Source organism: Labrus bergylta, chromosome 11 (genome assembly GCF_963930695.1).
Source record: "Labrus bergylta chromosome 11, fLabBer1.1, whole genome shotgun sequence".
Taxonomy (NCBI): Eukaryota; Metazoa; Chordata; class Actinopteri; order Labriformes; family Labridae; genus Labrus; species Labrus bergylta.
The window spans coordinates 17,792,707-17,808,932 of NC_089205.1; the positions used below are offsets into that span (position 1 = coordinate 17,792,707).

At 39.0% G+C, this 16,226-nt stretch overlaps 1 protein-coding gene across 2 annotated transcripts in view; it reads left to right on the plus strand.

Moving 5' to 3' along the window:
- grik4 (glutamate receptor, ionotropic, kainate 4) overlaps positions 1-16,226 on the plus strand; it is a 237,777-nt gene that overhangs the window by 101,531 nt on the left and 120,020 nt on the right. For both annotated transcript variants that reach the window (XM_065960396.1, XM_065960395.1), the window contains exon 3: positions 11,225-11,358. In XM_065960396.1, the coding sequence (XP_065816468.1) occupies positions 11,277-11,358 (82 nt within the window). In that variant the 5' untranslated portion in view covers positions 11,225-11,276. The remainder of the gene's footprint in view (positions 1-11,224; positions 11,359-16,226) is intronic.

The window sequence follows — 16,226 nt, forward strand, 5'->3', positions numbered from 1 at the left end:
AAATACCCTTCAAGTATTTTACAGTTTGGTTAGATGAGGAAAAATACAAATTAACGGAATCATGGGCGTCATTCTTTCAAAGTGTCCAATTAGATTGTGATAACTGGTTTCACCAAGTTTTTTTGCTTCCAAACCTTTTCAACACTTCTAGTAGACTTGATTTATTTGTTTTAATTGTTTAATTGGCAAAGCCATAGCAACCATGGTGAAGAACACCATGTCTTTGAATTAAAGAAACTGAAACCTGATCTGAAATGGCAAAGTTAGATGCTGAACATTATACTTGTTACAAGTTATGTTAATTATTCTGGCATGTATGAATATCATCCCGTCAAATATTGATGAGTAGGACTTCACTGGTAAAATGGGTTTCCTGTGTTTTTTACACTGTAACATGATGGGCTGATGTCTTTGCAGTGAAAACTATAAAACAAAGCTTTACATGACGATACAACATTATAAATACCAGCTTCAGTATTAAATACAACTTGTGTTGGCATAATTCAACCTGAAATTACACAATTCCTGTCTTTACTCTCTCTTAAAAGGATACACAGTCAGTTTTAAAACAAAGTAGTCGTTCAGAAATGGTATCATTACCTTCTCCTCCCTCTCTTTCTTCTGGGGAAGTTCTATTAATAGAGCTTCTTTTTTTTAATCTTTGTTTCTCCAGGTGCTGTTAATTTGAACCACTCACCCTTTCCTCATTTCCATCACAGTCTTTGTCCTTGAGCAAGGCATTGAGCATGCTTGACTGCTAACTTGGAGCTGCTCAGAGGCTAGGTAGAAACAGTGGTTGTCCTGGGACACTTTGAAAGTGTGAAGACACATGTAAAAAATTAAAATTATTTGTCAAAGCTGACAAGTTATACCTGGGGTGTTAAACTTGGTCAATTTCCTGTATAATGCCTGCAGGTATGAAATGTAATTTCCTTGAACAGCTAAGGGATTAGCCCTCTATCATTTTTCCAGGGGAAAGGGACTTGTAAAAAGGTAGCTGAGAATTTGCCACATCTTGAAGGCACTTTCTCAAATGGACAATGGTTTTCATTAGCAACTTTGTGCGTGGTTTAAAGGTCACATATTATCATCCTTTTTAACAAGTTTAAATACGTCTTAGAGCTCCCTGAAACATGTCTGTAAAGCTTCTTGTTATAAATCCACTCTGATCCTGTATTTTAGAATGCATATGAACCTCTCTTTTTCACCCCTGCTCAGAACAGGCTGTTTGTGTGTCTGTAGCTTTAAATGCAAGTGAGCTGTGTTTAACCACGGCCCTCTAAAAGACTTGGGTAGCTCAGGCTTTCTTACATGAAGCCCCATTGTTTGTGGTGAGAGCAACAATACATTTAATAAATTAGAGTCATGAAGAAGGAAATGTGTTTTCAGGGATTTTTCGATACATTCAGTTAGCTTTTCATGCTACATTTTGTGTTCTGCACAGACATACAAACCTTTGCACCAGACACACCTTCTGTTTTGTACAGTATGATAGAGAGTGAGCATACCGCTGGAGCTTGAGCCATTTACTTTAGAGTGAAGGGCATCAGACTCACAGACACACACTCTCAGGTTAGGATCAAACACACACCAGTTTGACCGCCATGCACGCACACACACACACACACACACACACACACACACACACACACACACACACACACACACACACACATCAACAAATGAACGGAAAGAGTTTGTGGAATAATAGTGGTGCACCTTATGAGTGAGAGTCATTTGAGTTGGGCAGGTGAGATGAGCATTTGTTCCAAATCCATTCATCTTTTTTTCAACCCTGCCCTTTTCCTCTCATTCCATTCCCCTTTAATGCTTTATGAAATAACACTGATTTGTGACTCTCCACAGGCCACTTGTGAGGTGACTCTGCCTCTTAAGTTTCACTGGGCCCTTTCAGAATATTTCAACCACTGCACTAATCAGACACAATTGTAGTTATGATGGCAAGAATTCATTGGAGCTGATTTTGCTCTCCAGTATTCATGAAGATTTAAACACCTACAATTGAATGGAATAAGTTGTTAACAGGGGATTCTTTAAATACAGCTTTTATTGAGTAATGAATGATTTAATTATTAAGTAATGGGCCGTATATAAGTACAGTTTGTAATAAGTTATTAGAAATACAAGTTTGAACAGATACATGTGCTGTATTGTCAGCAGATCTAAATAAGACACTTAAAAAGATCCTACGCATTGGAAAAATATGTAGTATGTTTTTTGTAATAAAACAAAATGCAAACAATCACTGTAGCGTATCGTACCTCTGCCTCTTACAGTCTACAAAATAACATCTGGACTCTAAATGTATAACTGAATATTCTAAATTGCATCAATTGAAGTGGGCTTGGAGAGTGTGTGGATCGTGAGGCAGAGCAGGTTTCCATTTGTACATTTCCCCTCACTGAGATAGTTATTGATTAACAATTTGTTACCTGAAGTCACCATCTGCCTGCGGTCTGACTGGTAATAAGCCTGTAAGGGAAAAAATGGAGGACACTATTGATAACCTGCACATGGTGTTGTCGCCATCTCTTGTCTCATCTTTCTTCTTACTTGTCTCTGTTCTCTTTGAAATGTCATCATGTTAAGTATCTACTATGAACACATGGCAATATATGTTCATCACTGATTCTCTGTTTTGTGTTAATGAGGCTGCACTAATCTTGCCACCAGACAATATTTAAGTAACATGAGGGAAGGGCTCACTTTATCCTCTTATTAAAGAGAGGGGATTATTTAAAGGTCACACATTATTCTCCTTTTTAACCAGTTTAAATAAATATCAGACCTCCCCAAAGCATGTCTGTGAAGTTTCTTGTTATAAATCCACTCTGATCCTGTATTTCACCAACCCATCTATTTTCAGCCCTGCTCAGAACAGGCTGTTTGTGTGTCTGTAGCTTTAAAGGTAACTGAGTTGTGTTCAATCAAGCCCCTCTGGTAGGGTTTGGGCAGCTCAGGCTTTCTTACATGAAGCCCAATTGTTTCAGGTGAGAAGACAGACTCAGAGGGCAAATAAAACACCTAGCTGTGTGAGTGTCACCCACCCGAGGGAGGGGTTACTGCCCTTTGTGATGTCATGAAGGGAGAATCTTTTAACGGCCTGTTTGAGCACACACTTCGAGAGGATGGACTGTCTCATAATTTGGGGGTTTGTAGGCAGACCAGGGACACACATTAGTGTTTGACAATCATGTTAAAGTGTATTTTTCTTAATATGTGACCATTAAGATGGGACTTTTCTGCTGGCAGTTAAAAGAAATGAAATCATAATTTAATTAAAACCTCAAAAAAATATCCTCTAGTGTTGATTCAATATTAAACTATTTATTGCTTAACAGCCACCTACCTTCCAAACCTCTCCAGAAAATTTGAAATTTTTACTCCTGCTTCTGCAAATGTTCAATAATGATGAGCTGGGCAACCTGAAATCCTTCACTAGTCCTTTTTCTGCCCCACTATTTTGAAGGGAGTTGCATCAGTTTTAGTCATATATTCAGTTTATCCATTTTTCATAGAAACTGAGAAACACCACCGTACAGTATCTCTCTCTTCATGCTGTTTTAAGTCTTGCTTTCCAGTTTCTCTGGCTGAAGTGAGTGACTGATACACAATTCATTTTCTTGACTTCCTGATGTGAACCCGATGCTGAGCTCCTTGCTTGAATTTAAATCACATGTTTTTATGCTTAATGTTCAACACCTTGTGCTTGGCACAGCAGTGCAACACTCCTAATGTGTAAATGAGAGCGTAGTGCAATACAACCCTGTCCATGGGGGTTTCATATTTTTGCACATGAATATATTTGTTTTTTTATGTACACATTAAATCATTGCATGCTTATATTTTTGTTCAGGAGAGAGATTTAGGGCTCCTCCTTTGTCCCTCACAGAGGGAACTATCAAATGTTGTTATTTTGACACTGAATACTATATGTGTTTTTTGACATCTTGTTGAGGCCATGGAGTTTCCCAGTTTTCTGATAGATGCAAAAGGATGACTTAGGTATATGTTACTGTAAGATTAATACGGTTTTCAGGTTTGTAAATCAATGGCTATACTCCAGTGTTAGCACTTTATCTCTGTTCATCGGCAGTGTTGATGCAGCACGTTTGCTTCTCAGAGCTGCAAAAGGGCAGGGCTGATTCAGCTACTGTAACAAAGACAGCAAGTGTAGTGACAGGCAGAACAATAGGTGCCTGGATTCAGAGGAAGGCACCGGGGACATTTGTACACACACTGCTGTACAACGTATAGAAACCCAATAAAATGTGTAAGAGCAAACTATGTTTTCAAAATGATGGAAGGTAACACTGTTCATCAGATTCTTTCCTTTTATGCATATCTGTGTTACATTACTTGACTGCCTGCTTTTGTTTTTTAACCACAAAAGCCTATCTTCATTACTCTGAATCACTACCATAGAGCAGTTAACAACAAAACATTTTGTTTGCTGGGACAGGGGGGCTTTCTATGTTTGAAACCATTTTTAAAAAAAAATACATTTGTCCAAGAAGAACTCAAAAAAACATGTGTATGTTAACAATGTTTCTTTGTACTAAAAGATTGCTTGACACACCACTGCTAACTTTGATGACCTGTTCTCCCCAGTAGAAGTTTTGAGTGTGAAGTGAAAAATTATGGGCTGTTAGGGCTGAAACGATTAAATCTCATGATTAATCGCTGAAATTCAATAGTTAATAACTATTAATCTTTTTTTTTTTTCAGATTTGAATTTCATTATTTTGCTTTTGAAAACAGTTTTTCATGCTTTTATTTTGTGTCTTTGAACTGTACACTACAAGGGCGCTTTACTTCTTGTTTGGATACAAACCTGCTGTCATCTTTAAAGACAATAAGGAGCTTGTGGTACACCAAAGGTTACAACATGAACTTAAACTCCCACAAAGTAAATTAATTCAGCTAAAGAGAGTGATAGTAAAAGTGAAATGTATGATGCCACGAGTTGGATATTACTTTTGATTTGTCGTTATCGCTGACAGCTCTAATAGTCATATGTGGTGTTTAGCACGCCAGGCCTTCATATTCTACTTATAGATCCTGATTCTATTTGAGGAGCTGCTGCAGCATCAGACCAGTTTCCATTAGCCGTACATCTCTACTGACAAAGGGACTGCTTATATCTGGTGTAAATAAAAAGTGTGTATAGTGCTGGGAGATTTTAGCGAATGTAACACTGGCTGGAACAGTCGAGTTCATCCCAGAGCAGAAAGTGTCATTCCAGAGAACTGAACAATGCAACAGATATTTTTCGTACCCAAAAGCCTCATACTCTGTCCTTTGTTCGGTGCTTTTTTTTTGTCATGTCTAGACATTTCAAACATTCCCTTTGAACTCACTGCAGTTATTCATCTGAGAGTATACATTCAACATGCATATTCATTTTCTGCAGATTGTAACAGTCTCTCAGACCTCCTTCAACATTGGTCACACATCAGTTATTTCCTGCTACAAGTTGCACTCGTGCCAGTTCTGAGACTCCCAATACAACAGTACATGAATATATGCAAATGTAGCAGACTCATTATGCATCTGACTTGCCTTTGGTTCAAACTGTCAGTTTTAATGGTCCATTTGAAATTGAACTACTCATCGTTTGATGTATGATTGACAGTCTGATATTAGGGTTGTGTAAACTGGTGCTCACACAGGGAAGTAAACAGCTGTCAGAACATCCTGCTCTGTCAATCGCTGATCTTCCTCATCTTGCCCTGTTGACAAAGTGTAGACAACCTCCTGGTCTGTATTAACAAACCAAGCTCAGACCTTTCATTGCAGTCCCTGATGTGGAGGAGTTTACAGCTGCCTCTGTTAGTTAAAGTAGAGACCAGCAAGCTAACACGAGTAATATCTAAGGTCAGGATTGGAACGGTTTTGTCAGTAAGACAGCCCTCTCATTGTTACGCGTGAGGTGATGGTCAAAGTAAAAACTGCGGCTTCATTTTAGTTTACTCATCTGCTTATCTGGAAGCCCACCTGTCATAAAACAAAGCCACTACTTTTTTTTTATAAATTAAAACCTCCAACAACTTTCTGTCAAAAAAGTGCAGTCTGTTCAAATGTGTGGGTGTAGAGTTGTGTCATTTAACTCTTCAATGAACACCTTCTTTACAGTTTCTCTTCTTTTCAAGCATCGTCTTCTGATCAATATAAATGCGCTTTCTTCACTCGGTTGCTCACAGCAGCAGGTTTTTATTTGAGAACGCAAGTTAAAAAAAATATTGCATCATACTGTCTGTTTCTTTCCACAAGCTGTATCAATTCAAAAGCATATTTATCAACTCTGGCACTTATACTTAAAAGCCGGATGTGCTGCAATAGCAAATGTGACACTGTTTCACAAAAAAGGAATTTAACCAAAGATGGATATTTGTGTGTATCAACAATCTTTGGTTTTACATTTGTTGACCCTGAAATAGAGGGACTGTATCAATAATTTTCCACTAGGAATAATTAATTTTCTATTTTTTAATATAACCTTGTGTGATATAAAAAATTCCAACCCTTGCTTACCTTATTTTCACACAGTCATTCCCGTCTTTATCTTTTTTTTGCATTCTAGCTGCCCTATAGATAAATTCAGTATTGTTAATCGTTGACGCTGTATCTAATGGATTTGAGATTTTAGAGTGCAGGAAAACATTTAAAAAGGAAGCAAGGCTAATAAGTAAATAAAGAGAAATGACAGTATATAGTCTTTATTTGACTGTATTCTACAGCTGAATACCTGTCTCGTTTTAAAAAACAGTGTTCAAACCAGCTATGATTGCACTGCAGTCCAATTTCCTCGGATCTCATCTCGCCATTTCATCTCGGCCTGTGCTAGCTTTTCTCTGAGCAAAGAAACAAAAGGCGAGTTACAATAGGCAACTTTTTATTTCATGATCATCGGCCTATTCAGTATTCAGGGAAGGCTTATACTAAAAATCCTATGGGAACATTTCTATACTGTATGATTGCCTGTCTACACATTCCTGCCAAATCACAGTAACAGCAATCTGTGCAATTGTTCCCATCATTCTCACCCACACAATCCAGTCCCAGCAGCGGGACTTAAAGGTTGTTGTCTACTCTGACGCAAAGGAGGAATCATCAGAGGTGTATTGTCATGAGGTGTATGTGCAATGTGTTAGCGCCACAAAGACTAAAATAAATCTATAAGTCCTCAACAGTAGCTGATTAAAATCCAGAATTTGATGTATATTTTTATGGATTTGGTCCTATGCAAGTAATGGATCATGATTCAAAAATAGATTTGAGAAAGTGAATAAAATAGGGAAGTAAGCGGGTTTAAAGCGGAATGCTGCTGGGATGGAAAGTCTGAAAAGTGAAAAAAGAATCCTGGTTATTGTTAAGGTTTGTGTTCTTGTATCCCCATAGGAGAGAGATAAGTAATACATTCAATTCAATTCATTCAAATTGAGACTCAGCAAATGTATCAAACCACTGTTTGACCCGACACTCTGTACATTTCTGACACACAGCACAAAGTCGAATAACACTTATTTAAACCTATGGATCACAATCCCCCATGTTTGGCTGCTTTCTCAAATTTTGTGATTTTGTCACCCCAAAACAAAACTTTTTTTTTTTTTTTTCTTTTTGGCAGCTCTGTCACAGCACAGAAGCAACACAGCCAGCCATGCGTCTATAGATTGTTTTTGCATTTCAGATCAGAGGCAGATCTCAAAGCTATCAAGTCAGATATATGTTTGTGTTTTCTGTTATTTCCATTTCCAGTAAAAGGTACAGTGTTGTGTTTTCAGCAGTTGTCACTTATCTGATAGAGCAGTTAGAAGCATCATCACTTCATCTAAGGTGATCCTTTATTAATGCTGTAAATCCAGCATAATGTCTTCTTTCAAAGAATCTTGATCATGCTAAACATGCACTCTGGGTTATTGGCTCTATGAAAGCATCTTATAAGATGTAAAGCTTGATGCTTTGTAGTGAGGCTAATTAAACAATAATGCGCCTGTGTGTTTAAAATAAGCCGCAAAGAATTTTTGGTAGTCAATTAATTTTGCATCAAGCCTCTAATTTGATGCTGTTCCACTGTTTTTCTTCTCATCTTAGAACCTCAGGGGAAGACTTTTGACAGCTGTTATTAGTGTAGTTTTCGAGGGAAAGGTCTGTGAAATGATGCTGGTGTGTTGACAGACCTATCCAACTGTTCCCCATGGGGCTCTCCTGAGCGATAACTCAGTGAGGCAGTCTTTGATCTCAAAGGATCTGTCTTATTCCCTTCACAGACAGCGAGCTGCTTAACAGTTCTTAAATACCAACAATCTGAAGATGATATAACGCAGATTTAAGCTTTACTTTAATTATACAGTACATATAGTGTTTCACAATGCAGAGGTTAAGGCTTCAGTTTATTCTTGCCAGTTTTGGACATTGATGCTGAAATTATATCCTATGCTAGAAAAAACTGTAATATTGACATGTAATGCTATAATTTGACTGCAAGGGAATACGTTCATTTTATTACCTAGACAGGTTAAATAAGTTTGGTAACAGAAAAAATGCAGATGCTGCTGAGTGAATCTTTTCAAGGAGGATTACTGACTCAGAACCAACTTCCAGAGTTGAACTGAATAATAATAATAGAATTGTTTTGTCCCCTATTGATCATGTTATTATGACACACTTACCTACAGACCTTTTCCTGGGAACCGGTAACAAACATCTTCACTTCCTCAAAATAGAACAGCTGATTTGAATAAGTCGTTCAAATAGAAAGGAAAAGTCTTGATGGTGTTATGTAAGCAAAAATGTACCCTCCAAAAGAGACTATTTATCATCAACAGCTACATAGCTAACATTATCTGGTCCATTAATCATGTGGGATGTTACCATATCTATACACCTGTTCTCTGTTGTATGTCATGTGGATTCTACCTTCAGTGGTCTTGATTGACATTGAGCGTATTTTACCCTGACAGTGTTAAAATGACATTGTGGCCACATTCGCCTCTTCATTGGCTTTGTGCCTGTATAAAAATAGAAGCCCCTTATTTATTCAATATGGCTGCTCTAATCTTGCTGTCTACTATCTTCACAGGTCCACTGTCTGACATTTGGAAACTTCGTCCTATGTGCATCAGTCATATAAAATTGGCTCACTGTATTTGGAAGGATGACTCTAAAGAGACTCTTTGCTTGTCTTGTCCAAACTTAAGACCTTATTCAGTTTAATTTTGGATATCAGTGACGAAACAGTCCTTACTGCAATAGAGGTGGATTAAATTACTCGACCTTACCTTAGAAAGAGAACAGCACTCTTATTAATCAAGCCTCTAAAAATACATTTTTAGGAGTCATGATGAGTTAAAATGGACTAAAAATACAATAAGACATTGATGTTCTATTGTTGTAGTCTCAGAATAATGTATTAACAGTATGAATGTATTAACAGTATGAATGATGCTGTTTGGTACAGGTTTTGGTCTGTTTGCATGCTTACATGGGTTTGGTAGCAAGCATACTGTCCCATTATATGTCGTTTTTTTCCAACCTTTTGTGTAATTCTTTACCCACCTCATTTCAGTCGTGGAGAGACTATTGAACATGCATGATAGAGGAGCTTTGAGGTGCAATAATTTCAATTACAGCTGCTACTGAATCAGGGCTTTTAAACTGTCTTCCCAGGTTTGTAATTAGGCAAGAAAGTAAAGATCTTCGCTTTCTGAGTCAAGGTTCATTCATGAAGCAATTATCCCTAAACTTAAAAGAAAATAAATCAAAATGAGTCTCAATCCATTCACTGTGCCATGCATACATTTTGCCAAACGTGGAATATAAATGTAATCCCAATATTGTAAAGCATAATTAATGTCCAGCTTGTTTCACATAAGCCTAAAAGTAGCTCCAAATAATGTATCCATTACTGGTGGAAATGTGGGTCTATGACGACTGATTTGCCTCTCTGAAACCTTCCGCCGAAATTGCGCATAGCTTCTCCTGCTCTTAAACTACACTCATGTCTAAGAATATTATGTACCCCCCTCTAACAGCCCCACTGTAGACCTCATTATCCTCTCTGCTGTGGGTATCTTAAAAGAGAACTACAGCCAACCTCTGTCTGATTTATCTTCACAGCAACTCCAGCTCTTTCTGTTTTCTCCTCCCACAGCTAAAGTTTTAACACTTTTCTTTCACTTTTCTTTCACTTTTCAGTTAAACTGCTTTAACTGAAACTGAAAAATTGAAGCAAACCAAAAGTGATGGACTGACATGCAGGATTAGATCATTCTGTTGGTAATCGATAACTTAATGTAAGCAGTGTAATATTTCTGCGAGTTATAACCCTTGAATGCCCTTTAGAAAGACATTAGGTTTCACATGAGCCTCTTTGGTTGTGTTCAGAAAAGTAAAGTAGCACATTACTTTATGTACTTGTTAAAATATGTGACAGTCCCCCACCTGCACATATACTTTTTCACAGTACAGTCAACTACAATACTACATATTTGGCAACAAAACAGCAGACACTGGCACCACCAAACTAAACCAAAAAAAAAATCTTCAGCCCAACAACAGCCGTATTTATACATTAGATATCACTGCTCGTCATAGCAGGCCAGCAGCAAAGACGGACGACCAACATCATAGCTTAAAAGCTTATCAGAAGTAAATGTGCATTATGCATGAGAGGACTTCATTTTCAACATCGATACACACACAAAAAACATTAGAGGAGTGGGATTAAACCAGCTTTTGACTGGATAGTCACCAGTTTGAACTGTGTTCTGTGAATAGAAATGACCATGCTTGCATACCAAAATGACCACCTATGAGTTTCCTCCTAGAAAGATCATTGCCAGCACATGAAGAGAGGGAGACTTTGGACACATGATTTAGAAGTCAAGCATTAAGAACTTCACCAGGACAAATGTTTTATGCAAGACAGAGGGAACACTTGGGCTGCACCCCAGCGTTTACTCAATAACAGAAAAATACACAATGAGGGAAGAAAAGTTGTCAAAACTCCTGAGGCCTCGGGTTCACTTTGCAGCTCTTTTTTGTGCTCTCAGTAACAGATTCCCAGCATGCAACAACAGAGAGAGAGAGTGTGCAAAGAAATAGATAGTAGTACTGTATGTCTGAGGGTTTTTACAGAATGCTGAACCACTGTGTGTCCTTCTTGATGCCTAAATGGTGTCCTCTCTATGTTTTGCAGGTGGCTGTGACAGGGGCACCCCCGGGGCAGGACCCATGAGGAGTCATAGAAGATGCTCACAGCCTGGGCGCTTCTGCTCTTCTTAGCCATGTGGGTGAGAAGCAGCTCTGGTGGCCCACTCTCCTTCAGAATAGGTATATTTTAAAACTAAAACCCTCCAAATGGTATAGTCCAGTAACAGTGAAATAATGATGCACATACATGTCTCCTAAAGTCTTTTCTTTTGTCTGTTTAGGGACATTATCACTTGTGTTTATGTGTTATCTCGAATTGATGTGATGGTGATCAGACAGTTTTAAACTAGGAAATATGCTGGAGAATTGAAGCCAAAAATGTGATATCATATATCATACCACAACTGTAAAATTAGAGTCACCTCTACAAATACAAAAATGGCTTTCTGAGCAGCTCTAAATGTTAAAGACACCAGCACAAAGTCTACCAGAAACCACTTTGACATTTTGCTCCTGGATACAGCGACAGAAAGATGGACCAATGCTGGAGCTGAGCAGACTTTGTATCTAAGCGGACATGGTTCAAAAGTCTCATAACCTGCCTGACTCGCTTGGTAACCAATGGGGGCTGTTCTTCTTATTATTATTCTCTTACAGTCAGCAGGTCTCTGACACCCTGTCACCTTCTCCCAGTCTAGCAAAAGTTTCACTGACTGTATTATGTATAGACTCCTAGTCTTAGGTGTGTCTGTGAGTTTGCATGTGCACTCTGTTTATATAAACAGATGGAGTAGAAGGTAAAGATAGAGAATGAGATTGATTCTAGAGCTCACATACTCTGCTTCTAACGTGGCTAGCTCTATATTTAAGCTTACCGGTATATTAATGTTCAGATACAGAGAACATTGTGATTTGTTGTCATTGAAGAAGGTATGTACATCTGAGAGTGAATACAATATGAGCAAGGATGTAGAGAGGAGGAAACAATGCGAATCAGCACCAACAAACAGCTTTCAGTCCAAATGAACACAGGTGTTGATATACGTAGGTAGTGCACAGAGGCACGTGGTGTATAATAGATTTGTTTGTTTTTTCTCCCTTCGTCATCATCAACAACATTAAGAGGTCTTTATGAATATTCTAACCAACATCAACACCTTCCTGAATAAAATCATAATCAATATCATCATCGTCATCGTCATCAATGTCATTGGACGCGCAGATGTTCATGGATAAGCCGGTTTTTCTTCGATGTGGAAAGGGACTCTGCAAAACAAATGCAGTTTGGTAATTCATTTCACCACCAGTGGATTACTGATCCTCAACATTAGCTCAACACTAAGGACCCTGTTGGGAAGGTAGGACCCTGTCCCTTTCATTGGCATAGCATAGGTGGCAGGAGGGAGTGTTGACCTGGAGGAGAGAGTTCAGGTAGGCAGGAGCAGTGGATGTTGCTGGTGGGTAAGTGAGTTACAGGGTTTTGAATTTGATGCGAGCAGCAGCTGGGAACCAGTTAATGGTGATGAACAGCGATATGACATGTTCTGTTTTAGGTAGGTTGAAGAGTTATAGTTGTGAATCTGTGATATTAAAAGTGCCTGTACCAGGAGCTGGGTAGCATGCTCTGACAGGTAGGGTCTGATCTTCCTGATGTTGTACAGAGCAAATCAACATGGCCGAGCAATCAAGACCATGTGAAAGTGTTAGCTGGTCATACACAGGTCCTGGGCAGACTCTGTGGGCATGAGTTTGGTTGGTCCAAGCTAGATACCGATTTGTGGTTGCAGAGAGGGACGGCTGGAATAGGTTGAGTTAAAGATGTCATTGCTCCATCTATTTGGAGATTCCATCAAGGCATGACCAAATCTTTGCAGCGACTGTAGTGTCGTCTGGCAGGATTGACAGGAGAGCTGGGTATCATCAACATAACAATGGTATGAGACACCATCGGAGCGAATGATTGTAACAGGTGAGGTGGTGTTTATTGAGAAGAGTTTAGGACTGAGATTTGTCCCTTGAGGCATCTTGTGGTTACACTGTGCTGTTAATAGTCAGCTTTTAAACCACATTGTGATATGTTCAAGGCTATTAGAAACTCAAGCAATCCAAACAGTCCATTAAAAATGTCTTTTGAGAAAAGGCAGAAGGGTACTTTTGGACAAATTAACAACAAAAAACACTATTGAAAACGAATAACTGCTTTTCCTGGAAGGTGATTATAATACACTTCATGTTTCATGGAGAAATGACTAAGAGAGTCTTACAGGATCATAAATGCATTTGCAACTTGAACGCTTCCTCCAATCTTTTTGCGACACTCTTTATTTTGGCTTCTGTGGTAGAGAAATCTGCCAGAATAGCCTGCCACAACAACAAAAACACGGAGTCAGTTCAACTGTCATCTTTGAACAGTATCAACATATCATCTTTATTTAAACGAGACATTTTTGCGTCACTCAGTAGTTTCCTGTCCTGTCTGCTTACTGTCTCGAAGCTCGAGCACAGATCAGCTAAGGTTTGCAGATTATTTTGGGTGCTCTGACATATGATTCATACGGGGTGGCTGTGGCTCAGTTGGTAGAGTTGGTTGTGTCTCAACTGGAAGGTTGGTGTTCAATCCCAAGCTCCTGCAGCAACATATCCGATGTGTCCTTGGGCAAAACACTTGACCCCTAGTTGCTCCTGCTGTTTCAGCAGGGGCGTATGCAACCTCTACCATCCGTGTGTGAATGTGTAGGTGTGACATGCGGCGTTAACACGCTTTGAGTAGTCAGCAGACAAGAAAAGTGCCATACAATTTCAAGTCCATTTATCATTTAACATGATTCCCTAAAATCAACAATACAGCTTCAAGGTGTACTGAATCTATAAGACAATGAATAAACAATTCTTTTTTTTGTGAATGCATTTTGTGAGAATGACTTGCAGCCCCATGTCTCGGCTTTGATTGTACAAAAGTATGGAATCTGCTTTATGTCAAATCTAGAGAGAGCAATTAAACAAACCCACGAGCAAATTATATTGTTTCACAGGTACAGATATGAACTGCCATGCATGCAATAAATTTCTTTGTCGCACAAATTCAACAACCTTTCACACAAATTCATTAACAGGGAGTTGCACAGCAACTACGAGGGTGAAATAAAACACAGGTGTCTGCAAATAATGTCACCGTCTGCTCGCCGAGCGCAGCTGCTCTCTCCTCTTCTCGAGGTGGAGTTCTTTCGCGAAAAGCTAAATAAACCATTGCACTGAGCCCGACAGTGGGCTTCATGTAACGGAAGCTGTCAATCCAAGTTGAATGAGTCTGGTTATGTAGGTGTGATGGTGTTGACAGTGACCAATCATAAGAGGGGCATAGCCAGCCTTGGTCTCTGTCTCAAAATTGTCAAAAGTCTTGCTCAGTTTGAGCAGAACTCCACCATGCGTGAGGAGAGAGAGGGAGGGAGGGAACAGTCAGGTGCAGTCCTGCGCTAACAGAGCACTGTTTGCCCTATCTGTGTTTTATTTCACTCTCACAGCTACCATGACAGCTCTCTGTTGATTAATTTGTGCATCAAGGGTTTTATTGTGCGTGTCTCAGTTAATATCAATATAATTTGCCCGTGAATATGTTGAATCGCTCTCTCTAGATTTGACTTAAATCTGACTCCGTACACAAGCACCTCCACAGTGATGATGGTGTATGTTTATCCCAGTCATGTTGCATTGTTAAAGGATAATTAAGTCTTTAGCCTGTTGAACAGCAACAGTCTCTCTGTCAGTGTGTGTTTGTGTGTGTCTCATTATTTTTATGAACAAGTCAGTACAGAGCAGATACACAAGCGTAGACACACACAGTCACACACACATTTCAAAGCACACCAAGGCACCCAAACAAACACCCAAACAGCGCCACAAACTCCCTGCCATTTGCGCTCCAGGAGATGATATTTAACATGGATGTCCCTCGAGTCCAGCCTGGCTGGCATAATGTCACTGTCTGGCCTTCTCTGAATGTATCAGGGCCAAAAACAACCTCACACCCCCACCACATTCCCCTCCAGGAGCACATAGTAGCCAGCAGTGAGCTCAGTGTCGGTGAAATAAGGAACTTAACTTTGTCTTCCCTGTGCGGTTGTGAAATCTGGGAATAAACTTTTTTCTTTTTTCTGCAGGTTAGTTACACAGACCTTGGGAGGAAACCTTATGAATAATTTTCAGGATTCCACAATGAGCTTTTATAACAACGCTGCATGTTCTAAAGCTCTAGATGAAGAGTTTCACAAGGATTACCATTGAAAATAATGCCAAGCTATGGACACATTTCCAATTCATAGCTATCAAGAGACTTAAAAAATGTATGCAACCGCCCACCTGGCAGATAGACACCTACGTGTGTCTTATCAGTTTTATTTTTGATATCTCAAATCAAACACAGCGGAGGAGACAAATTCTAGTTGTGCTTCTACGGAATTTAATTTGAGAAAGAAGACCCAGAGTGGAGGAGATTGTGGATTAATACTGCTAGATGCTCGGTTCTCCATGAGAGGGAACAAAAGAACACACTTCTCCTAACCCTGACATCAAATGTTGTGTTAACTTCAGCAAAATATTCCTGCCTTTTAACTAGCATTACTGGCCAAGATTAATCACTTTCCTTATTATTCGGTCCTCAGGGTAACTCATGAGCCAGGCTGTCTGTTAGTTGTTTGAATCTGTCCGTCTTTATTTCTTTTATTTTTTTGCCATACACTCAAGTCACGGTCACAGTTGCAACATGAAGCATCAATTCTTACAAACTGCCTCCTCGAGCTCTGAAGTACTCACTCGCATCTGCTAACTGAAGAGAAGCACATTCAAGTTGTTTGTTAAATTGAAGTATTATCAGCTGGAAGTAAAAGCGCAATTAAAATAGAACAATAAAAACAAAAAAAAAGTCTGATTGATTTTGGAAGTTGTCCATGCTCCTATTGTTAATGTAGCAGTACACTCTGTCTCACACACAAAACAACCACATTTGCTAGGATGATAACATTTATATGGGTAAAAGAATAAGGTAATAAGAA